This window comes from Strix uralensis, chromosome 7 (assembly GCF_047716275.1).
Source record: "Strix uralensis isolate ZFMK-TIS-50842 chromosome 7, bStrUra1, whole genome shotgun sequence".
NCBI lineage: Eukaryota > Metazoa > Chordata > Aves > Strigiformes > Strigidae > Strix > Strix uralensis.
In genome coordinates, this window is record NC_133978.1 from 2124858 (window position 1) to 2151037 (window position 26180).

Genomic DNA, 26180 nt, shown 5'->3' on the forward strand with positions numbered 1-26180 from the left:
TTGTCCAGCCTGGACAGCTTCAAGAAATGGAACAACTTGTGGGATGTATTTATACTGTCTTTACAGATTCTTCCATAAGGCTCTTGGCAGTGTTCCGGCTCAGACCCCAGGAGCCACAGGTATTGCAGCCTGGGATTTTCCTCTGCTTTTAGCACCTTTTCTCTTTTTGTCCTGATGCCGTGAAGTCACACGCAATTTTTCTGGCCCATTTCTGTTTTCTAGCAATTCCTCCCTTGCCAAAATGCAGACCCCTGGTGCTGCCCCACCTGTACTGCAGGAGACTGCATTCCACACTGAGGAGTCTCTCTGAGATGCCTCATCTCTTTATTATTATTTTTTCCATTGCTTTTTTAATGATCTCCCAAGCTGCCTTCTTCATTTATCAGTGCCTTCCCTTCCAAATTAAGCAATATTAAGATACCTCCTTTAATTGGGTATATTCAGTTTCCTTGTTCTTGGGGCTCCTTTAGGCAATGAACTAGAACTGATTTGTAGGTCTCTTTAAAATGTGAATGTATTACTTTGCTCATTACTCTTAGACACAGGTTTCTTGGTAGTGCTTTCATGATCTAGGCATGCCAATGAAGTGATGCATCCCAGGCTGAATCTCACACCCCCATAGGACGTTTGGGTTGTTTTCTCCTTTTCCTTTTGGAAATAATTGGAGACATTTTACTTCAACCCCTCTTGTGTTCATTGCATTAAATTAGTTATTTAAGCAACTAAATTTTAGGCTTCTGACCTGCATCAGACCCTCATGTTTTCCATTAATCTCACCTAACGCATATCACTCTCCATCAAACTCAAAATAGCACTTGAAAGTATTTTTGTGGCTTTCAAATTGTTCTGAATAGATTGTTCTTAAACTACTTTAAGGAACTATTTCACCTTTCATCTTTTCTATGGATGTTCAATACTACAATTTCTTAAGAAGTCTGCGAGCTCTTGCTCATATGAGGTAAGTTTAATTAAGAACCTAGAAAAACTTCTGTATCATAGGAATGTAAGAAGAAGAGAACTACATTTATACAGAAGGGATGAATAAGAGATGACATAGTAAAGGTTATGTAAAATAGCAGTTAGCTTAAAAGAGCATATTGGGGCATCTGATTAGCAGGTTTTGTACTACAGATGATGTGGATGTTTTGAAATTCCAAGGAAAAAGAAATTCTACAATTAAAGACTTTCATAATGCTTAATTAATCCTCATCACAACTTCTCATTAAGGCCAAGAAGTTACAAGTCTTCAGAAGAGGACTGAGATATTTTGGGGAGGTAATAGGAAGATTGTGAATTATGTTAGATAAAACCAATATATACCCTGAGCCAAACATTATGGGCTTTAAATTAATAAAAACACCCAGGCTGGGGTTATTCCTGAATAATTCATGAGGAGACATGTAGTTTTCTTTGAAATGTTCAGTGAAGGTGCTTATTAAGGCAGAAGGTTGGATTACTAAATTCACTCTTCTGGCAAGAAAAGTCCTGGGCTCCTACGTAGTATCTAATACAGATTATTGTACTTAGCACTGACTGATAGATGTTGTCAGATCTTAAGTGTAAGGGTATTTTAGGTTGTAAGCTGTATGATGGAGGAGTAAGGATGGAATCCTCTCCGTTGAAGTCAACTGCTGTTTGGCTTGAAGCTTTGCAAGGGCCTCAGGGCTCTCACAAGTCAGCTAAACTCCAGTTGCCATTTTTATACATATTCATTCCTCTCCTGCTGCAATACAGGATTTTCACAGAGGAGATTGCCCACAGCAAAGGAGTCAAAAAGGCAAGACCTCCCTGGGGTAGACATGGGGGGAGCTTGGGGTAGCACCGGCTTTTCCTCTGAATCAGACCCATGAACAGTGGGGATAGCCAGCCCATAGCACAAATGGGAAAAGTCTCCCCTCAGTGTCCTTCAGACACCATGTACATCCCTTCCTTTGAAGAACAATAACAGCATAACATGGGCGATGGGATGAATTGATCCTTTTTTAATTTTAATTTTAAGTAAACCATTGTGTTGAACCCACAGAGCCCAGTCACTTCAGTGGGAGAAGGAGCCAGCCTGCATTCTCCAGCATAACATACCAAAACCAAAGTAAAACCCATAGTCAATTCTATTAATTATAATTAAATATCAACTGTGTTATTCTATTTACTGATGTCTTACTAAAGATGAACAGAAATTGTGGTCATAATTTCCACTGAGTCATTTCTACAGTACACCTCCAGTGTTTCATTTTGTTTGCCCCAGTTTTTCCTGGATGCCTTCATCACTAATGTTACTACCCCTGAAATGTGGTTCAGTGACTTTTCAATACCAGAGGTGATTTTATTCTGGTGGAAAAGAGCAGTGCTTGTTAAGAACATTTTCCATCAGTTTCTTTTCTTGGTCAGATCTGATCTTATCCGGGTCTGTTTCATCCCTATGCAAAGTGTATATAGTTCCTTGGGGTGTCCAGGGTCTTCATAGTTTATTGTAGCAAAACCAGAGCTATCTGGAGCTATCCTGAGTCATGTCCTTCCTGCTTTGTTTCCTCCTCACATAACCTGCATATATTATTAGTCACCACTGAGACCAGTGCTTAAACAGCAGCCAAAGCCAGTTCTTTAAAAAGTAATACAATTCTGAGACTTGCTCATTAATCTGTTTTTGAATGTTTTATCTATTTAGTATGAAAAAATACCCGTTTTCATAGGTCTGCAGCAATCTTGATTCCTTAATGTGTTTCAGGACCAACTTGTGCTTTGGGTACTATGAAAGTGCAAATGGTGTATGGTTTTCAAAAGAAGAGGACTTACATCTCATGGAAAGTGAAGATTATCTTACCTGTATCTACACTACATGTAGGTGAAATCTTGCATCCCCTGCTGGGAAGCTTGGTGGATGCATTAGAGGTGACGTTCATGGGTGCAGCCTCTTCCTGTGAGGTTTCTCACAATTGCTAGCTCTCTTTAATGAGAAATAATCCCAGATACAAATTCAAAAGCATCTCTTGCTTTAACACTCATGTGTTGTTGTGCCAAAGTGTTGAGGATTTTCTTGCCTCCCTTCCTCAGCATTGGGCACTGGGATGGAGTGTGATGCTAAGGAGGAAGGGCTGGGGTAGGTACAGCATGATGATAACTGCACCCTTCACTGCAGTATCCATGGCAAAGCAGAGGCTCTTTTTTATTGAAAGATCATGCAAACCCAAATAAGAAATGAATTTTAGTTATGACCTGAAAAGAGCTCAAGTATTGAAGCAGTTGTTGCCTTTGAACATCAGTTACCCTCACTCCTCCACGTGAGCAACACAGCCCAGGAACTTCTGCACAATAGGGTTTTGTAACGCACATAATACAGATGTTTTTGGTGGCAAAATTCAAGTTAGTAAAGCTCGGGGAGGGAGATGGGGAAAAAAATGTGAAAGATCAAAGTAAAGTTGAATTCTGGAGATACCTACTTCAGGTCACAGTAGTATGCTGACAATTTCAGGCACTCACAAAAGTGCATATTTGACCTCTGCTTCAAAGACCAATACCAAACAGCCAGTCTGCAAAGGGGTGGATGGAGATGATAAAACCTCATCCTTACTCATGCACCTACACCACAGCACAGAATTGCCACTATGTGGGCAAAAACCCCCTGTTTGTAGCCCAGCACCATGAGAAGGACCACGGCTGGGGTGTCCTGCTGCCATCCTGACACCATACCCCAAAAATTCACTGCACGGTGTGAAGCGCTGCCATAATGCCAGCATTGAGCATTAACACTGTGACACTCAGCATCGAAGATTATCCTGCGCTCCATGGTTAGGATTAGTATTAGGCCTGCTGGAATTGTTTTGCCTTTTCTTGTCCTTCTTGATTCTCCTTAATTCCTGTCCTGCTCTCTGTGTACTAGGAAAAGCCACAGCTCTGGCCCAAGAATGCAAAATAAATTTGACATTTTCTGCTGTTTCTGTGGGTGTGTTTTAATTTTTTATTACTAAACATTTTTAACAAACTGTTCCAGTTTAGGAGCCCATGGATATAAACTGTACTGGGAGAAAGAGCATATTTAAATGTTTATCTGTCGTTGCTTGAATGCTGCGTATTTCCTTGGTCAAATGTAAAATTACTCCTTTGCACAGTATGAGGTGATAAAATCCCCCTGGGGAGTGACGGGAAAGGACCTATTGAGAAAACAGATAGCATTGGGGTGAAGTCGTCATCGTACCGGTGCCATTGTTGTTAGAAACTTGAAACAGAAACATCTGAGAACAGAGAAATTCATTTTTGCTCCAGCTTTTAAATACATCCCCTCTGCATCATCCTATGCTGTAGCCCAAAACCGAGTCTGCTGGGGCCTCGTTCATGATTCACAGTGTGTCTGGTGGGGTAAAACAATTCAATGTGCTCCTTCTGTTTAGTTAAATGTGCTTTTCAGCATCATTTTATACGATACACATGATGAAACACAACTAACTGGAAATGACTCTGTTCTCCCCGACAGTAATTTGCACAATAATCCCTGCAAAATCAAACCCAAGTGGAAGGATGGTTCAATCTGAGTGGAAATTTTACGTATCGTTGCTGCCAGAAAGGCCCAAAGGACATGAAGGTGCTGCTACTCCTTTGCCTGAGGCTTTCCTGGGCAGATAAGCAAACAGTTATTTGAATAAAATAGCCTAAAAGCAAAAGCGTGGTGATGAATTCTGGCTTGCAATGCAAGGCAATAAAAAGTTTCAGGTCCGATAACACCGCCAGCGAGTGCTTGAGCTGAGGATGATTCACTCGGTGATCCTTGAAAAACTTGGAAAGGCTTCACTGAGCATGTAAAAACTTGGAAAGATGCTAAAGGATTGCAGGGCCGTATAAATATTGCATTTCATTTTGAAATAATGCACCTATCTGGGCACTATTCTGGTGGTTGCTCTGATTTTAAGGATTTAAAGCATCTTTTAATGTTTTACTGATAAAGCTTTGCTGCACTGGCTGTGGTTAAAAGGACATTTTGCAATTGATCTGGCTTTGCACAAAAGGAACCCATGCTTAAAATCTGTCTTGGGAAGATGGTTTTCCAATAATGCTATGCAAAATGATGCTTTATTTTTGGGTGCATCTTGGCAACTGCTCCTGGAGGACTTCCCCAGCTATATTAACATATAGTAATATATAACACATATAAATAATAAGAAGTTGCTCTTCTGTAAATACTTTTTTTCACTTAAAACTTTGCAATTTCCCTCCCCCTCCCCTGTTTCACTGCCTTTGCATGTGATGCAGAGAAAAGGAATAGCTCAGATCTGAGCCTGAGGTTCATGATTTTCAGCTGCTGGGTCCACAAGAAGAAAAGAAGCAAAAGAGCAAAAACTTTGTCCTTCAGCAAGCTGGAGACATGACAGCAGTATTAAAAATTAAGATAATTAAGCCTTGGAGAGGATCAGTGATGAATAGTCCCTATTATTTAGTGCAATAGATGGAGAAAATCTGAATACTTACTCTAATTTTTCTGGAAGTATGTATTATACCCCTACTGACACCAAAATGATACTGTAATTCATAGCAGTGTAGACAGTAAAAACCAGATAAAAATTGCAGTTTCAAACATGGTGCTGTGGTTTCAGAAGGAGACTTATCAAAACCAAGATGTTGCAAACGTCTTTTAAGAGTGCAAAGCCAAGCAAGAAGGCGGCAGCCTTCTTGGGCTTCCTCTCCTCAGCACCGTGTCCTGTTCCTGTCCCTGTCCACCCTCCCCAGTGTCCCTCTGGCTCCAGCTCGGTGGTGCAGAGCACCAGGGTGACCCCACCGGGGTCTGTGGCTGCACGGACCGGTGGTAAAATCCCATCGGCGGGCTCAGCTGCAACCTAAAAACCTGCTTTTAGTTTTCCTCTTTTACATCACCCTGAAATTGTGCCTGCCTTGGACAGGGAGAAAACACTCAGAGAGGGTCTGAGCTGCTGAATCCATCAAGTTTGTGCTGTGTCATGAAGGATATGCATATATGGTCCTTTACAACCAGAGAAAATACCTTTATCTTGCATTGCTTTATGTTCAAAGACCTCCCAGAACACGAGTGAGACAGTGGATGTGGATAAACCAGCCAGGACATAACCCAAGCTTTTGGCTGTATTGGGGACTCTATAGCCCTGGGGATGTGTTTTCACCTGTTTAAAATGGGATGTATTTTCATAGGTTGCCCAGGTAAATGAATAGGAAGAAAACTTCTTTTTGGAAAAAAAGTTTTAAATTGCTTATTGAAATTGTTTATTTGCTTCAGTCGGTGCTTTTCATGTGGAGAGGGGTCCAAATCTGAAACAACTGACAGAAATAATTTCAGTCAACTTGTTATCAAAAATTCAGTACTGACCACGATGAACTCTTCAAATTTAAACTTTAATGATCATATCTCCACTCCTGTGCAGTTTTGACCCATGAAATCCCAATTCTTTTGCTTCAGCCCTCACTGCTCTTCCCTTTTTTATCCAGGAGCATTTTGCTTTGGTTTCAGCCCTTGCACCGCATCACTTTCAGCTGGAATTTCAGATTCAGATGAATCCATTTCTCAAAGGAAATCTTGCTGGAAAGCATAAGAAGCTGTGCCTTACCTGGGGTTAGTTTAACCATTCAGTGCTTTAGCCATGTTTTTCTAATTATCTAGCGCCTTTGTTAGGAGCTCACATCAAATCCTTATTTTTATGGGATTGCTCATCTCTAACTCACAATTAAAATATTCTGCAATGACTGCAGAATGCCTGACATCATCTGAGACCCTCACCTGGAGAGCTATAGCATATAATCAGTCATTTAGAGGTCCCAGTCCTTGGCATCCCTACTTTTATCTGTTCCTCAGAGTGAAGGAGGAGTGTACATGACAATATACATTTTATAATATACCTTAGTTTGTGAGCATGCATGTTGTTGCTTTATAGTGTGGCTACTTCTTTTGCATGCCAGCCAAAATCTTGGTGGCTTCTAGGATGATCAGTGATTGCGTTATGTGCTGTTGGAAAGATAAAACGAAACCCCAGCTGTAACATTTTAGTATGAAAAAGTGTAAAAGAGGCAATAAGCTTTAATTGTAGTATAACTCCAGTTTAGCTGATTTGATTTCAGTATAATATTTTATATTATTGAGTAGTCTTAGGAAACTCTCATTAAGGATATATGTACACACATCTGTTTTCATAATGTTATTTATCATATTTTTTTATGGTTGTAGTTCTTGCAGTCAGAGAATGTGATATTCTACTGAAATCATGCTTCACAGAAAATTTTACCTCCAACATACAACACACTCTCTTTGCAGAGGGACGGACAAGATCTCTGCGTCACCTCTGTCTGTATCTGTTATAACTCAGTGATTCACAGCGGAATTGACTTTGTGGTATACATCTCATATACATGTTTTTCATCTTGGGCGTTCATAAATATATCTCTTTGAAGTTGTCAGTATCGTCAGACCTTACAGAATTTGTACTGTTCCTTCAGTAAACCTCTAACACATTTACAGAGGATTTTAAGCATCACAGGAGGTTATGCTCGCACCTGATTATAAGGGTCTTATTGACATTTAAAGCTGTACTGTAATTAGCCATTATTAAAACATCTGTTTAGCATTAGGCAGGATAAATGTGAATATAAAGTATGAATAGTGATTATAATTAGCAGTGCAGAAGTGCATTGTCTGCCCTTAACTCTTTCTGAGCTGCATGGTCCTTGTGAGCGGGCTGGTACACAGCGGTGTGTATCATTAGAGGGTATACATATGTATATATTAAAATATACATTATACAGTATATCGTAATATGATATATAATTGCATATAATATGTCTATAAAATTTTATATAATATTACATACATTATATAGGAAAATGTATATCATAGAATCCTAGAATGGTTTGGGTTGGAAGGGACCTTAAAGATCATGTAGTTCCAACCCCCCTACCATGGGCAGGGGCACCTTCCACTAGACCAGGTTGCTCAAAGCCTCATCCAGCCTGGCCTTGAAAGGCCAGGCCTTACATATATATGTGTGTATATATGTAATTTTGTGTATATAGTCTTATATATAAATATAGTTGTATGTATATATATGACTTGGGTTACTAGAGGGTACCAGAGGAATGTGACTTGTTCTAGGCTCACTAAGTCAGCCTCTGGTCCTTGTGCTCCCATGAAGGTTGCCAGCTGCGGAGATTTGTTTTTTACAGAACAATTCTTAGCAGCAATATATGGATCTTCATTTTGCTCGAGAGGTACTAAATTGCATTTGCCGTTTACCTAAGTACATTAAGAGATGGCGTGAAAACATACCTAGCACGGGCCATGCAGCAGCGACTCTTTCTGGTCTTTGGGGATTGATATCAAGTACGATGTAATGCTTCATAAAGCATCTGGTGAGCAGAGGAGAATCAGTAAATGTTTGCCACTTATCTGGCTCCATGGTACCCGTGTGAACCTCGGAGATAGGTAGTATCTTTGCAGCTGTATCTGAACCCATTGTGGGAAGGAAAATCCACTGAGTACCTTCATCATTCACTACGTATGTGAAAAATAAGAGTTAGCTCATTGCCATCAGTCACTGATTTAAGGTATAATGACATAGAGCTTATAAATGTGTCTGACGGGCCAAGGGACTCTGCTATTCTGAGGCCACGCTCTTAACGGACTGTCATGGACTCCAACAGGAATTTGATCCCAGGTGCTGATCAATCACGTCCGTTAAGGACCAGCGGGCCAGGATCGGTACTGGGATGAAACCTTTTATTTTTCAGAGCTACTTGTTTGCATAAGATGATGGATCCGATAAAATACATTGGGAAGCAGCAGCAGACAGAATTATTTATAGGAAGGATACCCTGTCTTTCAGAATTCCATGAGACAATAGAAAAAAAAAAGGTGAATTTAAGTATTTGCTATTTTCTGAGCTTACCCAACTAGAGATGTCACCTTAATAGTCATGCATTTGTTATGAAGACTGTATGAACTAAATATAGGTGAAAACTTGAATTTTACTCTAAAGGATGGCTGTACTTTGGAAAAAATACTTCTGATGAACTAATAAGATGTGTTCACGGTATGTGTGCATGATAGGGCACTGGGATGCTGTTGGATATTTTAGTCCAACCAAAAGAACCCCCGACCTGTATTTCATCATTGTTTTCATATTCACTACATTATCAGTGTTTTTGCCATTCATGACCAAGCAAGTCACCTTTTCACCTTGTGTAACAATCGTACATCACACTGAATACAAACCATCCTGAAATGGCCAGGCTGGCTGAAATCACCTACATTTGTTCACCTAGACAGAAAGCACCTACTTTACAAGATAGTATTTTCCTGCTTTTAGTGAATTTACTGGGATTTTTCTAAATTTTAATTGAATTGATACCAACCCTTATCATCATTTGCCAGTACAACAGGAGACCGTCCTTTTGAGTAAGGTCCTCCCCACAACCCTGTTGAATAATAGTCATTCTTCCTCTAGGATAGAGTTCATCTACAAATCACTTAAAACACCTATTTTGCAGAAGACAGTAAAAAAAAAGAAAAATAGAGATGCCATTGACATTAATTTTCTCTTCCACTCTAAAGATAGTGAAAGACTTTTTTTTACAGAAATCTCTCATACTAAAGATATAGGTCATTCTTCCTCATCAGTTTGATTATAAAACTAAAAACACTTCTCAAAAAGGAATTTCTGTCTTGAAAATGAGAAGAGGCTTTAAATGATGTGATGCAATCACTTCTGCAATGCAATTTGAGAAGACAAATTTGAATTTGCACTTTGAAGGTTTTACATCCTGTAAGTGCTGTTAGGGATAAAAACTCATTAACCAAATGTTTGTGAACTAAAGGACTAGCAAATAAAAGCAAAGTCATTTCTTGGATTTTTATGTGTGATAATATTTGTAAATATTTTATTGAAAGTAATTTTGCGCATTTCTGTTTCCTGTAGTGAAATGGGATATGGGGATGAAATTTATTGCAATTACTCTCTGGAAAAAAAAAAAAAAACAAAAAAACCCCAAACCAAGTTCAGAGGTCTTTAGATTTAATTGAGCTGTTTCTCTAAGAAGAAACTCTACTGGAAACTGTATATGTATGCAAACATTTATGGTTGATGCAAAAGTCTAATCCACATTTAAGATGAAAATCTGGACCAGTTGAGGTTCTGTGCATCCAATTCATATAATCCGGTTTTCTTTAAGCATCTGTACTTTATGCAGTGGTAATCTGTCATGCTTGGTTGTACGACGGGACTTTTCTTCTGAAGTATATGATGTAGCGTATGGTGTGTAACACTGAAGTCTTAGAATTTATCGGAGACCTAAAAACTAAAGTTGGAAAAAAATTACTCAAAGCCTTCAGAATCGGGAGGTGTTCAATTTTTAGTATATAACAGGACTCGGTTCTGGAAAATCTCTTGAGGTCAAGGAGAAATTTGTCATCTACTTTGAGAGTAAGATAAAACCTTAATTAATTTTGCTGTCTTGGAAACAGGATAATGCGCTAAAAATTTCCCCAGATCACTCAGTGTCATAGGCAATGATGTGTCCCAGGTTACAATGAACTGACCCCCTATTTCTTGCTTGCTTTCATCCTGCATTGATTTCTTCCCATCTCATGGTTGCTTTTAAGCTATCTTTCCAAAAGCTCATGTACTACAGCTAAAACTGAGAATATTTCAGATCATTTCAGTGTATGCGTAGCCCATTGTCCAGCAGATGAGTTTTATGTTACTCTTTTGAAGTGTGTACCCATTTTCATGCTTTCTCATGAATTAATTCATTTTCCTCTGCATTTCAAAATAGGTTTTTCAAATTTTGACATTTTGCTAATTACATTTTCCCCTTGTCTTGTTTTTTTCCAGCTCTCGTAAATGTGAAACTTTGGGCTATTGATCGGCAATGTTTTCAAACAATAATGATGAGGACAGGCCTCATCAAGCATACTGAGTATATGGAATTTTTAAAAAGGTATGACACTTGTTTACTTTATCAGAAAATACAGTGAAACTGCTGTCCTCATCTTTTGACTTTTTTTGTGAGTGCAGTATTTGATTTGTTTTCTTCTCATCTCTCTTTTTTTTTTATTTCCTGTTAAACCATCTGTAAGACGTATCCTCCAGCTGAAAGGAGGGCGAGCCCCAGGAGGACTATTGCCGTGGTTTAGATTCATTCCCATTGGGAATTATTCATTGGCAAAGAGTCACACAGCCGAGGTGTAAGAGAAAAAGCTTTAATATGAGTTATTTGAAGCATACCTTATTAAAGAAAATACCCGTTTAAAAAAGAACAAACGCTCTCCCTAGGGAAAAATCTGGTTTGTAAACCACTGTAGAAAGAAGCAAGTCCATTCAAAGTGTGTCCTTGTGCTTCTAGAGGTAAAATGCAAGTTTCTAGAGAAGCAAAAACTGTAGATTGTAGTAAAATATGGGTTAGAGGAGGAGTAAGAAGAAAGAACAAATGCTCCTTACCAAAGCAATGTCTAGTATCCCAATAATTCCAGTGTGCCACAGCAGTGAGGAATGAGCTCTGTTTCATGTCAACAATCCCAAATAGAAACATAATGTCACTGAATCCTAGAGGAAAAAAATCACCCAAATCAATGTAAATAATCCCATTGTTATGAAGGCTTCACTACAACAGGCTTGTCCCAGATCAAAATGTTCCCTGTGCATCATTTCCCTCCCAAACCGACAGCCTCTAGCTGTGTTGAAGCGGGGAGAGGTAAAATTATACCCGAGAGATGATTTCTGTTGATGGTGGATGGGAATATGCACAAAATCCTTCAGATGTGGGCTCCTTTTCCCCCACCTCTCTCCAAGGAGAAGTTGTACCAGATTTCTTTCTTTTTTATTTTGGATTTGACTAATTTTCAACATAGGGAAATGTTTTAGCAATTTATTGCTTCATTTCCAGAAGTTGCTTCTTCATTCCAAAGAGAATTTTTTGGGGGAAATGCGCTGTTGTAAGACCTAGAAGATCTTACAGTTTGCAAACTGGTGACCTGAGTAATGATACACAGCCTTAAAAAGGATGTTTTGGATGAAAAATTAATCCCACGCAGCCGTATCAGATGACAGAAAACAGTTCTCCCTAATGTGGGGATGCCATGGTAAATCTAGTAGATCACGTGCTTGATCTAGTTTCGTTTCTGACATGCTTTTTTATGTTTTCGAACATAAGACTTCTAAAATTGGAAAAACATGCACGTTACATTCACTTGGGCATTCTGTAATATAAACTCAAGGAGTAGCCTGTATTAATTCAACTTTAAATTAGCTTTTTTCCAGTTAGTAATGGAGGAAAAAGGGACTTACATAGAAAAAATAATATATAATAATAATGCATATAAATAGCTATTATTTAATATATGTTATAAATATATGTGCATAATATATAAATACATATATACTAAATAAATATCTGTGATGGTATTACTGAGAAGTCACAAAATTGAGCTGTCCCATGGGGTGACCACAGTCCTGTGATCTCCAGGCAAGGCTTTAGGGGTGGGGCAGGGCAAGTGGAGCCAGGAAGGTGATCCCATGGGATCGATACCCTGGGCACAAGTGTGGCTGTACTGCAGCTCAGCCAGGACCATGGGCGAGGAATTACTTGAAGCTCAGGCACCATTAGCCACTTAGACATGGGAGCAGAGACCTGCCCAATTCATTACACTGGTTCTTGGCTGGGTTGACAACCCACCTCCTGGCCTCTCCTTGTAGCCAGGACTTTCACCTGTGATTATTTACAGTCATAAATAAAAATTAAGAATAATAAAATAATGAAACTAAAATAATTGGTGAGGTAGCACGACCTCTGATGAGGACAAGGTGTTTCCCTAGAGAGAACCAGGAGCTCCATGGAGATGTTCTGCTGCTTAGAGATGACATGAAAGTGTAGTCATCAAAGTCTAGCTTTTTCCAGGTGTCTCAGTTTATGGACATTAACAAGCAAACTCAGGAGAGAAAACACAAGCTGTTGCCATACTGAAAGGGTTTAGAAAATCGTAAATTCAAATGCTAACAAATATTGGCTTTTCTTGTGTGCTGGTGGAAGAAATCCAAAAATGAATATAAGATCAGTTCTGTGGGTTAGAGCCTCTGACTCTCCTTTAAAGCAGAAACTATGCACACATTAAGCTCTTAAGCTTTGAGCTTTAATAGAGATTTTCTAGAAAATTGTCAAGATTAATTTAGAAACAGGTTCCACAGTGCCTGCCCAGCTTTAATTTTACAGCAAATAGTGTGAGGAAGCAACTGAGAAGCATTTTCTCACTCTGTGTCTGAGCTTCTTGTACACAGCCTATTACAGTATGTCGAGCTGTGTATTAACGCTCGTTAGAATGTCCCAAGGCAAACAAATTTTTTTTTTTTCTTTAAATCTTACAGTTCGAATGTAGGAACAGATTTCTTCCTACGCAACAACTGTAGCATGGGGCAGATAGCTGTAGGAAGGTCATTACAAAATGGTATCTACCCATTGTGTCTTCCAGCAGGGCTCTGTGAATCAATAGCTATCTCAAGCTCAACTTAAATTCCATTTATGAATTAAATATTTAAGGATGTTTTCCTTCTAAATCCCTTCTGAGGAAAAAATAGGTTAAATCTTGAAAACAAGGACTATGTCAATTGTTGACCTCGTTCTGTGTTCTACTTTTTTTTTCCTAAATAATAAGTGAATCAAAACGTTCTTGTTAAGAAATCAAGTGGAATAGAAACAAAGGTTTAAATGGTACCTGTTCACAGAAAAGTCAGTGGGAATGGAAAGCATTATTTTCTGCTTGCAGTGCTCTAAAGAAGTTGCCCTGTCTAATCTTGTCATTAGTCACAGTAATGTAATGGTCATTCTCTTCAATAACATATTTCCACCTCTTAACAAAATGCAAAAGAAATGCGGCTTTTGGGGGTGAAATGAGAGTATTCATATCTCCTCATTCATCTGGCTGAAAATATGTGCAGTCTGAGCACTGGAGCTCCTTGTAGTCATTATAGGAAATATCACCCCTCCTGGCAGCATTGTGGTTTTCCCATTTTTTTCTACAGAAGGAACATATTGATGGCACAGGTCAGCTACTATTTTCTTAGTTTCACCCTTTTATGTCCAGAGCATGTATAGTCCAGTCCTTTCTTCTGAACACCATAAGGAAACCATAAAAAGTACATTTACTGTTCAGGAAATCCAGATCTACTTTGCTAGTAGGTCCTGGGCCAGAAGGCTGTCTCTAGGTTTGCTCCAAGGAGTAGTAGTATGTAGTTTTCATGGACTTATAAAACTTTAGATAACTCTTCTGACTTATATAAATCAACTGCAATATACTGGAGTAAGGAGCAAATGAACATTCTCTTTTTCACAGTATTTAGGAGGAACTGGTCTGTGTATCCCTTTCTGTTGCTTGTAAAGTCAACGGATGATCCTTGAAGTGATCAAAAGATGGCCTAATTCCCTAGGAGCACCTGCTTCAAGTAAGGGATGAAAAATCCAGACTATTTTTTGATCCCTGTGTATATACTGAATGACAAATCATAGCAATGATTCCCTTTGAAACACAAATTTTCAGTAGCTCATTATGTGGCTAAATAAATGCTAGTTCAAGCTAGTTCATAGTGCAGCTAACAGTAAAAAGTTGACACACAATATTTTATTGCTGAACATTTCTTTAGTTTATACCCAACTTAGTACTGTCTATCATTGAATATATTTGCCCTTATACAAGCAAGGAAGAGCATCATTCTGCAGTGGAGGTTACAGCTATGCTAAAATCAGCTGTACATTTCACTGCAATGTTCATTGTTACAACATTAGAATGATTTCCCTCTCAAACCTGTACTAAAAATAATTCTGTTTAAGCAAGATCAGGATATTTCAGTTAAGGAAACAGCTATTTATAAAATAAATTTGTCCAGGAAATAAAAGATGGGAAAAAGCCTTATGCTGTGGCAAGTGTATAATTTCCTGCTAAATCATAGAAATTTAAAGACCAGAATGCCTTGGAAGAGTAAATATTGTATTTTTTTACAGAAAATCTTCCTAAATGTTCCATACAAAGAGGCCTTATGTTCCGGCCCACTGTGTAAACTCTGATTCATCCAAGACCCTGGAACAGATCAGGAGAACAAATGATGAATACTCTGTGTCACCTTGGAGGCAGGACCTAGCTTTAGAAGTGGAAACTTAAAGAAAGTTCACACATACACACACAAATCTTGAATCCTGTAAATAAAAATTCAGTTGTGGTAATAGAAAGAAAAACAAAGTATCTTGTTAGCCCAAGCTTTTAACTTCATGTCAAAATCTTTCATCTGGCTGAAGAAATGCCTGTTCTTCAGCCTTTGACGTTTTGTAGTGCTTGGGCTTGATCTTTAGTCTCCTTGACAGTTTTATCTGACTCCAAATTGGCTTAAGTGGGAAGTTTTGATCGGGGCAGACATGGCAGAACTGAGCTGATTATGTCTAAGAAATGGGAGTTTATATACTTGTGGCTTATCTGCATGGGGAATTAGGCTGGTAAAGTTTTTAGTGTGTAGCCAGGTATTTAATTGTGGCGACACGTACTGAAATTGGTTCATGTGAGTAGTGTGATGATTTTAGAGTGAAGGTTTTGCATTTCATGTGAGTTGTTTGTCAGTGAGAGGAAAGCAAATACAAAAATGTGTGAAGCCTTATTAAATGACTGTGTCTTTGAAAGATTGCCTGCGGTTTCACATGAAATGTTTCCTGAAGTGCATCTTAGGGTGAAATTATAGTGGATAGAAGTAGGAGAGAAATTAAGAGAGTGATGCAAAGGGAGCAGAGACTTTGGAAAAAGAGAGTTAGAGACCGATGGCGAGTTGGTGAAGTATGTACGTTTAGATTGTTTCAGCTGACTAAATCTCCAAAATGAGTTTTGGGTTAAAGAAGACAACTTTTGTGGACCACTGGAACGCAGACAAAGTGAACAGAGGGGATAGCAGAGACAGAGGAAAAGATAAATTATTTCTATAAGGCAAATAAACGTATGCTTAATGTAAAGCTAAATATAAGAACAGATGTAGTGGTTCAGAGCCCATCTGGATCGGCATCCTTTTCATCCCAAGATGTTGCTCAAGACCAAAATGGAGAGGGCCATCCCCACTAGGATAGGTGTGCAGTCCAGAACTCTGGAGGCCAAGAGTGTCATCTTGAAGGGTGTTCACAACCACAAGATCTGCCCATCACCCACCTTTGGATGTCCAAATTTTCAGAGACCCTTCAAGAAGTGTCTCTGGGGGGGACTAGCTGGACTGTTACGTCATGATCAGGTTCCACCTGACCTCAGAGGAAACCAAGAATTCTGCTTTTACTTTCACTGTTGCTGTTCAGGCTGATGAACACCAGATAAACATGTGGTCCATGAGCTATGCTATTGATACAGTGACAAGAAAGCTTATGTCCAGATTATGATCTGCTGGAGCCAGAAAGGCTGGAAACATCCAAGCCGCATCTCCCAAGCGCTGCAGATGAGATGACACTACTTCAAAATCAGCTCACCTTCCTCTACCACGCCTCATACTGACCATAATAAGAAGTCCAGGAAAGAGTAAAACCAGGGAGAGGTAATAGATACATAATTTGACTGCTTTGCAGCTGAGCTGGCTTTCTGACTCCTGTTTGTGAAAAGCTCCAAATAGTTTCTTTCTTTTGAAGCATTCACACATAACATTTTTCAGCCCTCTCTTTCTTGTTAGCATAACTCAAGCAAGGCGGATCGTATGCCACCCACAATTTTACTCCAATTTGCAGAGCTGTCAAGTAGTATCTTCCTTTCTCTCTGAAGATGCACTGTTCCTTCTATTGCCTCATGCTGAGTGAACCCCACAGGTCTGCTACCAGGGGGAAGACTGAATGACTGATCTGCACTAGAGCATGGCTATTACGTGGCAATTTTAGCTGGAAAGCATAAGTGGACAGAATCTTTCCACATCACAAGAAGGGCTTTGGAGAGGGCACCTGGAAACAGTGGGGACTTTCAGAGCAGATGTCCACCTAGTTCATTCTTGGCTGAGGTCTACAGCCACCTTGAGTCCACAGTGAGGGTTAAAATTATTCTTTTTTCATAATTGTGAGCAAAAGGATAGTCAAGAGGGACTATCAAGCAAGCAGAAAATCAACTCAACTTTGAGCACAATTAGTGCTGGGAGGTTTAGTGGTGTTATAGGACTCCTCACTGATCCTGAAAATGAAGAATGATTTCATACTTGTATGCAACAAATGAAAAAAGATTTGTATATACTGTTCCTTTCAGTTGTTTTGTCATTTGTTTGGTTTTTGGTTTTTGGTTTTGTTTTTTTTTTTTAAGATGAGATGAAAGTACAGCTTAGCCCTTTCTGAAGGTCATGTTAAACTCACCGTGCCAAGAGGAGCTACACTGGAGATTTAGTGAGGAAGACTAAGATGACTTGAAGGGCTTTGCAAGACTGAAACTTTAGTCTTCTAAAGTCTGGTTAGATAAAATCATGTGTTAAATCTTCTGCATTTCGTTTAGATAAATCATGTGTTACAGCTAATATTAGGGAGAATAGACATTTTAGAAAGCCACACATACCACCACTACCTTTGCATTGCTCAGCTTGGATTTCTCACTGTTAATGACAAACTGGAGTACACAGAGAACCACATCCCAGGCTGTAATTGATGCAACCTGCTGTGAATCTGTGCATGTGTCAACAGGGTGCAGCTAATGGGCTGCCAAGGATCACCGAGCCCCCCTGGGGAAAAGCAAGAAGGACCAACAGCAGGTTGGAGCCAGGAGGTCAGCTGAGGTGGACACAGCGGGGAAAAGCGTTAATGAGTTACCACAGCGGCAGCCTCTGGGATGGAAATCAGAGAGTAAATGATATGTCAGGAAGCAAGCTAGGGATAGCCTAAAGATAGAAGGAAAAGCCTGTTGTATTTCCTTGGGCAGGCATGGGAAGGATTCAGGGATAGTTTTCTGTGAAAAGCTGAGTGTAAGGCTGCAGACAGTGAAGATATCCAGGGTGCCCACAGGAGTTCTCAGAAGGTGCTTACATCTCCCCAGCTCACGCTGCAGACAGCCTGCGATACAGGTTTTTGTGGTATTGCAGTAGCCCTGCGTGGAAAAAAAGCCATGTTTTGGCTTTGGAAATTGCACAAATCTTGTCTGTCTGGTCTGCTTGGTTTTTTTACCACATTGCTTTAAATTCAGTTTGTGCTGGGGACACTTGAGGATATCTCGAAGGAAGTTTCTGTTTGCAGGCGGCTGAGCGTGAGGAGGTGGTTTCACCGCGCCGTGGTGCACAGGCAGGCACTGAAGCAGAACTGAAATGATGCGCCATGGTATCAAACTGTCAATTTTCTTCTGACCTTTAACAAGCAAAATATCATCTTGCAGTGGAGAGAAGGCCAGGTTAAGATATTTTAAAAATACTTTTTATAATGAATTATTTCAGTAGCCACAATCTAGCCTCCATAATCCCTTGTGAATGCTGTTAATGCATATGAAGGGGCTGGAGCAGATATTTTTTAAGTAATAGAAGTTTAATTTTGACCAAGCATGTTTTAATCAAAGGAAAATCTTTGCTGAAGGCAATACACCACAAGGAAAAGGAAGAAGTGAAAAGAAGACAAAAATCTCCTCTTCCTGTTGGTTCAAAGCCTGAGGAAGGGAGAGAAATAATTACTATTTTTTTTTACATGGGAACATTTCAATCAAGGCAGCTGTAATAACCCGATTAATTGCGTTAAGGGGGTTGAAGACAACAGCCCCTGGACTGCCTTGAAGATAGCATTGGTCTTGGTGTCAGCTGTATTTGAAATGTGGATTAATACAAATGGGAATAAGTCTATATCTCATTTTAGTGCTATTGAATCACAGAATCATAGAATAGTTTGGGTTGGAAAGGACCTTTGAAGATCATCTAGTTCATCTAGTTCATCTTCTCACTCTGACCAAAATCTACACTAATAGGGGATTTATCTTTTAAGCAGGGAAGGCAGAGATGGCCAAAAACTGAAGTCAGGCCAAAATAAGACTGCAACTACCAATGAATTAATCCTTTCTGTATGGTCAGTTCACAGAAGAACTTTTCTTTGTGATGTTTTTGTACATGTTTTTGCAGGGTTATATGAAGGCTAGAGCTCTAGGGATACTTGTATTTCTGGAGTGGTGTATCCCCCTGCTTCAGTATAGCTGCTGATTATATGAGAAGGCAAAATGATGTCAGGAATTAAATCTTGGACTTTTTCTCTCGGTTGTTAGTCTTTAAAAATAATAGTGTTTGTTTTTACTTTTTAGTTTCCAAATCCTGTCTATTTGGGGTTTTTTAAGGTGAATGCTGTGGTTTTTATTTGTCATCAGTTATCATTTCTTCCCATGATGAGAGTCACATTTTACTTTTCAACACCTGTAGAGTGTAATCTCAGGTACAGATCAATCAACAGGACAGAATTACTGGTAAACCAAGTGTTAGTGTGGTTTTATCCTGATACAAATGGAACCAGAATCTGGTCCTCTGTCATCACAGTGGTGCTTCAGAGCCATCGGAAATGGTTACATCCGACATCCTGCCTGTTTAGAGAAAGAAAATTCTTGTTGGTAATTTTGCATCAGGTCAAACCCAATCCTGGCTCGCTGCCTAACTATTAGTTGCTGTCATGATTTTTGCAGCTTTCTGTGCTCCAGAGCAAACCAGGCTGAGAAATGACTTAGACATTTGTGTTTTCTGCAGCAGCAAACACATCAAGCTCTTCATATCTCAGTGCAGAACATTAGGCATAACTGGAGATTTATTAAGGTGTTAGGGTTTGTTTGAAGTGATTCATCCTTACCGAATTAACATTTTGTATTTTAATACTCTGTGGATGTTTGTGACTGTATATACCAACAAGATTGTTTTCCATTGCTTGCTAAAATGTAGTGAAGAGTAGACTGATTAAGATTTGGGGTTTATACTGCAAATATTAAAGTAGCTTAAATTGTTAGATATTAAGGTTATTTTATTCTGATCACGTTGCAGTGTGACTTAAAATTTAGAACTCTGGAAAGGTAGCATGATCTCGGAGTGAAGATCTGCAGCAGTTAACTATATCCTGGACAGCCTTGGATGGTTTCGCTGAGGTTTCCCTTACAAGAGATGAGCTGAGGAAGCAGCACAGAATAACTGGGCAAGACTTGTTAGGTTGTTATTTTGCAGATGCTATATGGTGATAATCTCTGGGCCTTTGATCTATCTAAAATGCCCAGGTTAGTCATTCATGCCCTAACTGTGGCAGAATAGAGTTGAACAGTGATGCTTGGTATTAAAGCATTAAAGATGGATGAATTGCGATGAGTTGCAAAAGATGAGACATTTTGGAGGTTTTTCAGAGCATGGTTTATTCTTCACATTTATGTTTTGTTTCAAGATGACCAATGATGAGCAGCAGTTGTGACTTGTAGTGGATGGATTAAGTAGAGAGAGAGACATTCTGCAGAGCTGAATGGGAATAGACAGTCTCTGATCTTGTAAAATAGAAGATACTCCTGATGTCATTGTGGGTACTAGAAGATACCCCTGATACTCGACCAGTTTGGTGTCGTGCAGGTGAAGCCGTGTAGGGTGGCAGATCAGCCCAACCTGAACCAAAACCACCCGTGGGCTCCCAGAGATACTTGTCTGTCCAAAGAAGCTAGTTGTGGACAGTCCCAGTTTGGGACACCATGCTAAAAGAGTGGAAGAGGTAGATAGAAGACAAATCAGCATTGAGACGAAATGTGTCATTTAGGAGATAATTAAGTCAACAGGCAGCTGCTGAAGCATCCTGACATTAATGATTCTGTCTTTTGGAATATCTAAGGAAGGGTGGTGGTGATGAAGTAGGAACTATAGAAAAGTAAAGTATAGACATGTGATAAAAGAAGCAAAAGGATATGAGAAAAAATACAGAATTAATAGTGCTAAGGGCCATGGAAGAGAAAAAAACAGTCTTTGTAATATTGGTCTCACTGTGGGTTGCAAGGTGTGGAAATGGCAATGCTGTCTAAAGAAAGAAAAATGAATTTGAAATGGTGGAAATATGCGGTAATCCGACTGTTCAGTATGTTGATGATGAAATTCAACAGTTTTTTTAAATCAACAGGTCTAGGTAGCTTGCATTAAAGAATTATTTTAAGAGTTGTTAAGGGTGGGGTTTTGGTCATTAACACTGATTTTAATGAATCTTGCAACAGCTCAGAGGTTCCAGAAGTGGAAGACAGATTTTATGTCAACCTGCTGTGATTAAATGGGCTGATATTGATCTTGCACAAAATATATAGCAGCTGAAATGGGATTCAGGTAGTAAAAGAAGATGGTAGGATTGTAAGAAACAGTGGGCTTATGAGACGTAAGCCTTGGGAATTTTTTTCCTGGTCTTTCATTGTGTAAACAAATCTGGATGATAAGGGTGGAAGCACTGACATTCTGTATTCGGACACCTGTGAGGAGCTTGACCTGGTATGAAGCTGCTGAAAGCTAGCTTAGAGAAGGGTTGGAGGGTCTGCATCAGTGGCTGGAAATGAAACTAATGCAATGCTAGGCCAAAAAAGACTGAAGAAGTCCTTGGACGGACAGTCAAAACCAGGGCAGTTGCATGAACTTGCCTATGGTGTGCTCTCTGCAGCTGCAAGTTCTCGCCCAGCTCAGGTGTCTGTAATTCAGGGGGACACAGACAGGTACATTGCATAGAATTGAGAGAAGAGCCATGGGAGTGACTATGGGGTTGGAAAAGATGCCTGATACTGAGGGATGCAAGGAGTCTAACCTAGAGAAGACAATGAAATAACATGGTCACAGTTTATATGAGTCTTTGCAGGGAAAAATGCTTTAATAAAAGGCTATTAAAAAAAGGATGGAATGTGGTCAGAAGTTGAGCTAGGATAGCAGTAAGCCTGGTGTTATGACAAAGGTAATTCTTAACTATGGAAACAATATGAAAAAGATTATGATGGATTGTATAATTCATTTAAAAAACAAGTTTTAATATTTTTGTAAAGATCGTGTTCCGCTGTCAGCAATTACTTCAAAAAGTCCTAAATCCTGTGTTGTACCAGAAATCAGACTACACAGTTTATTATCTGACTTTTACGGTTTACTAAATTTATTTTTATTGAACTGATACCACTGAGAAAGATTCGTGCGAGTATTGATACTAGTTTTAAAGTTTAGGAGGAATCACGGAAAACTCAGGCCCGTGGCCTTTATCCAGGCGAAATGCAATAGTCTTTACTTCTTCATTTATAAAACAGTACTGATATGGTTTACTGGCAACGTAGAATATAACAAGCAATGTGATGCTCATCCATTTTTGTCTCTTTTATGACCACAAATGTTCCCAGCTTGTCACGCTGCCCATGTGCCCACACGTAGCATCACTCATGGTTTGTTTGACCAGAGTGGCTGAACTGGGCCAAGTGTCCAGAGCTCCCATCTGAAAAGATCAAAGCCTTTCAGCTCCTTTTAAGTGATCAGTATCAGATTATTAATCCATTAATCAATGGGTTGGAAATCAAAGTGAAAGCACAAACACATCAGATTTAGGAGGGGATACTGCATCCGACTGCTCTCAATGTCTCAGCAAGGTAGACTCGCCTTGCTGGGTGAAGAGCAAAGACAACATGATAGATTTGAGGATCCAGGTCTGTTTCTCAACTTTCTTTTTCAAGGACAAGTTTCCCATGAGCCATTTAATTCTATTCCCTCATGGGCCCCAAAGCCAATTTTGGAGCCCTTGCTTAGTGTGCAGCCATTTGATAGTCACAGACATTTCAGAGCTTGTCCTTGTGTCTGACATTTCTAATAAAAAAAATTTATCCACCTATCCAACATGTTATCGCACCAGACAGTCTCTATTCTTGTGCCTATTTTCATGCTCAAGTTACAAATAGATACCTACCAAAGCATCTGACAGTCTCTTGTCCTCAAAGGAATCATTCAGCAAGGCTCAGGAGAAGGATTTCAGCAATGTCAGGTGTCTGCTTTGAAAGAATGTGCTTTTTGACCAGGAAAAGTGAGACTGGCCTGCTTGGTGGCAGCCACTCTGAAACCTGGTAGATGTGCAGTTGGAGGCTTCCAAACTTTATTTTTTTTTGCTGAGCTAACACATATTAACAGATATCAGCTCCTATGTGAAAGGAAGATTATTATCATTATTATTACTATTTTTCAAATGAATAACCTGAACATTTCTTAGTTTATAGGCTAAAGTTTAGCTTCTGTATCTTTTTTCCCCCTCTTCTAAGAAGAAATGTTTGAATTTCACTGCAATGTATTTGATTGCATATGGAAGTCCTCAGCTTGTGAGAAGGCTTGGGAGTAAATAACATTTTTATGTGCCTTAAATTCTTTACCGGATTTTCAATTATATCACCTTCATCTACAAAGATGAATACTTTGACGACTCTGATAAATATATTTGCCCAAATGAGGCAACTTTAGGGATGCTTGCATGGGACTGAACAATCTATCAACCTGCACCCTAAACCAGTAGATACTGAAAACTGAGCTGTAAGTAGCACCCTAGATGTTCTTCATTAGTTATTCTGTATGCAACATGGCTTCCAGAAATCAATGTCAATTATTGCTTTTACTCTTTTGGTCCAAAGTGATAGTTAAAAAGGCAGTGGACCAGTCACGTTAAATCAATCCCAGTGTTTTTCACCAATGGTGTGTTATTAACCATGAAAGTCCATGGCAGAGAAACGCTCTTGCCAGCCCTTGTCTGCAAGCGTTGCATCTGGCCAGGGTCAATCATGCCTTTGGGTTATGTTTGCTAGTACTTTTTCTCCTTGCAAAACTGTTCATTGTCTTGAGTTGGTAAGTGGAAAACCAGCTGAGGTCTCTGGTGTAAACAAAACTTTTAGATAATTATTAATGGGCTCCCAGGAAACCATGCTTATCTGCGTGCAAATTGAAATGCTTAAATTATGTGAAATGTTAGGGAAAGAAAGTAGTAAAAAGTGCCTTCTTTTCCACAGCTGGTGGAAAAGTTTGAGTACAGACTAATTGCTAGAAGGATGTCTTAAGCTTCATGTTTGAAAACTGTGTATCCAAACTGTCTTTTGATCCTAATGAAAAATCTGAGTTTGTCTGCAAATACGCAATGCCAAGCAAAGCATTTTGGCAAACCATTTATTTGATGAAAAATGCAGCTTTAGGGCTGAATAATTTGTTGACGAAATATTTCAGAAATAGTGAAAGAAATTTCTGCTCTCTTGGTGATGGATTTCTTGCACGATGAAATGACTATGAGGAAGAGGGGAGAGCAGCGGATGTATTTGTTTTGGGTTTAGAAGGACTTTTGACACTGTTGCCTGCAGCATTGTCATTTGGAAGCTGAGGATGAATGGGCTGGACGCACCGATGGTTTGATGGGTCGAAAGTTGGCAGGACTGTCAGGCTTGGAGAGAGGAAATCAATGTCTTTGATGTTTAGCTGGTGCCAGTGAAAAGCAAAGTATGGTGGGGGGTGATACTGGGGCAGATACTCCACGTCTCCATTGACAGCCTGGTTGGTGGGATAGAGTCATTTTCAGCAAATGAGCGTCCAGGGATAAATTAGGGGAAAGGGGCTGTTGGTGCCAAGCCAAAGAGTGGACCTTCATTTGAAAGGGATCTTGAGAAATTTGTCTGTTGGGTCAAAATAAACCTGATGAAACTCAACATGGAGTACAGGGTAGAGGTTTTGTTCCTGGGGTGGAGCAATCCCGTGTGTTGACAGAGGCTGGGGGCTGACTGCCTGGATTGGAGGTCTGTAGAAAAGGACCTGGGCCATACAGTGGGGGTCAAGTTGAGTAAGAGCACAGCATGCTGTCATCTTGAATAGTCCCTTAGGAAGAGTGTGGCTGGCAGGTCAGAGTAAGCATCTAAGTCTCTCTACTCAGTGCTGGAGTGGCCACAGCTGGAGCAATGTGGCTTAGGACCCAGATAAGCCTCTTAAGATTGACCCAGAGGGGGTAAGAGGGGACTTAAGAGCAGTCTCCCACTACAGCAGGAGCAGTTTCAAAGGTGTGGAGTCAAACTCTTCTTGGTACTGGCAAGTAATAAAACAAGGGGCAATGGCCATGAGTTGAAGTTTGGGAGGTTTAAGCTGAACAAGAGAACAAATACCTTTCCTGGAAAGATGGTGCAGGTGAAGACAGGTCACCAGAGAGGTGGGGGAGATCTCTGTCCTCAAGAGGAGGACATGTCAAAGTATATATTTGTTTGAGGATACTGTTGTGGAAGGATTTCAGGAGGAATCTCATGGTCCAGTTTTGGATTTGTTGGTGCCTCTTCATGTTTTGGTGTTGCAGTTGGACAACTGGCACTAGGCAGAGTGGAATTAAATGCAATCTGGCAGCAAGTGGATAGCCATTAATTAACATAGAGCTGGTTCAAGATGAGGGGAAAAGCTTGCCCTACTGCCATGCCCAGCCACAGAGGAGAGCGGTTGCAGAAGACCAACATGGCTATGCTGGTTACTCGGCCAGTGTTGGGTAGACATCTTAAATAAAAAATGTCACATTTTTAACAGGAATTGTACCCATCATCTTTGTTTTGCTTTCTAGTAGACTCATGGTATATAAAGTTTTTGAATCACCTTGCTGTCTTCCTTTTTCAATCTTATTTTTTTAATTTCAGTAATGAGCACTTCTAAATACCTTTGGCGTCAAGTAATGGCATGTGTTTCCTATGACTTCACATTTCAAATAAAGTCTGAAAATGTGAACTGTACTTTAAATATATATAGCTAAGACTTTTGCAGTCAGTAGCCTTGCTGGAAAAAAAAATGGGGGGTTGTGTATGCCTGAGTAGTCAAAAACCTGATCTTTTTATTTCAAGTTTAGATATTTATCAAGGCAAAATACCACAGCAAGAAGTAATAATTCACATGATGACTACCACATATAAGTAAAATAGGTCAGGCAGGATCAGCTTTATTTCCACGGTAACTGCTTAATGGCTAGTGGAAAAGGCTAACTTGATGCCTAAGTGCTGTTTCTTTACATTTGTTTCATGGCTGGGTCTTTAATGGGCTTATTTTTACAATGACCTGATGGGCATCAAAATGACAATAAACAGCAGTTACCTTTCTAATAGCCTGTGTGTAGTCTGACATCATATTTTAGACTCTTTTTTATATTTCTGCACGTTCTCAAGCTTGTGGTTTCCTAATGCACGAGTTTTCAGCTGAAGAGTGTATGGGGATTTCCTTCTCCTGTCCATGATGACACCA

At 39.6% G+C, this 26180-nt stretch overlaps 1 protein-coding gene across 2 annotated transcripts in view; it reads left to right on the forward strand.

The window, feature by feature from the left end:
- Nucleotides 1-26180, forward strand: part of PRKG1 (protein kinase cGMP-dependent 1) — a 535590-nt gene that overhangs the window by 321019 nt on the left and 188391 nt on the right. For both annotated transcript variants that reach the window (XM_074874162.1, XM_074874161.1), the window contains exon 4: nucleotides 10836-10941. In XM_074874162.1, coding sequence (XP_074730263.1) covers nucleotides 10836-10941 — 106 coding nt within the window. The remainder of the gene's footprint in view (nucleotides 1-10835; nucleotides 10942-26180) is intronic.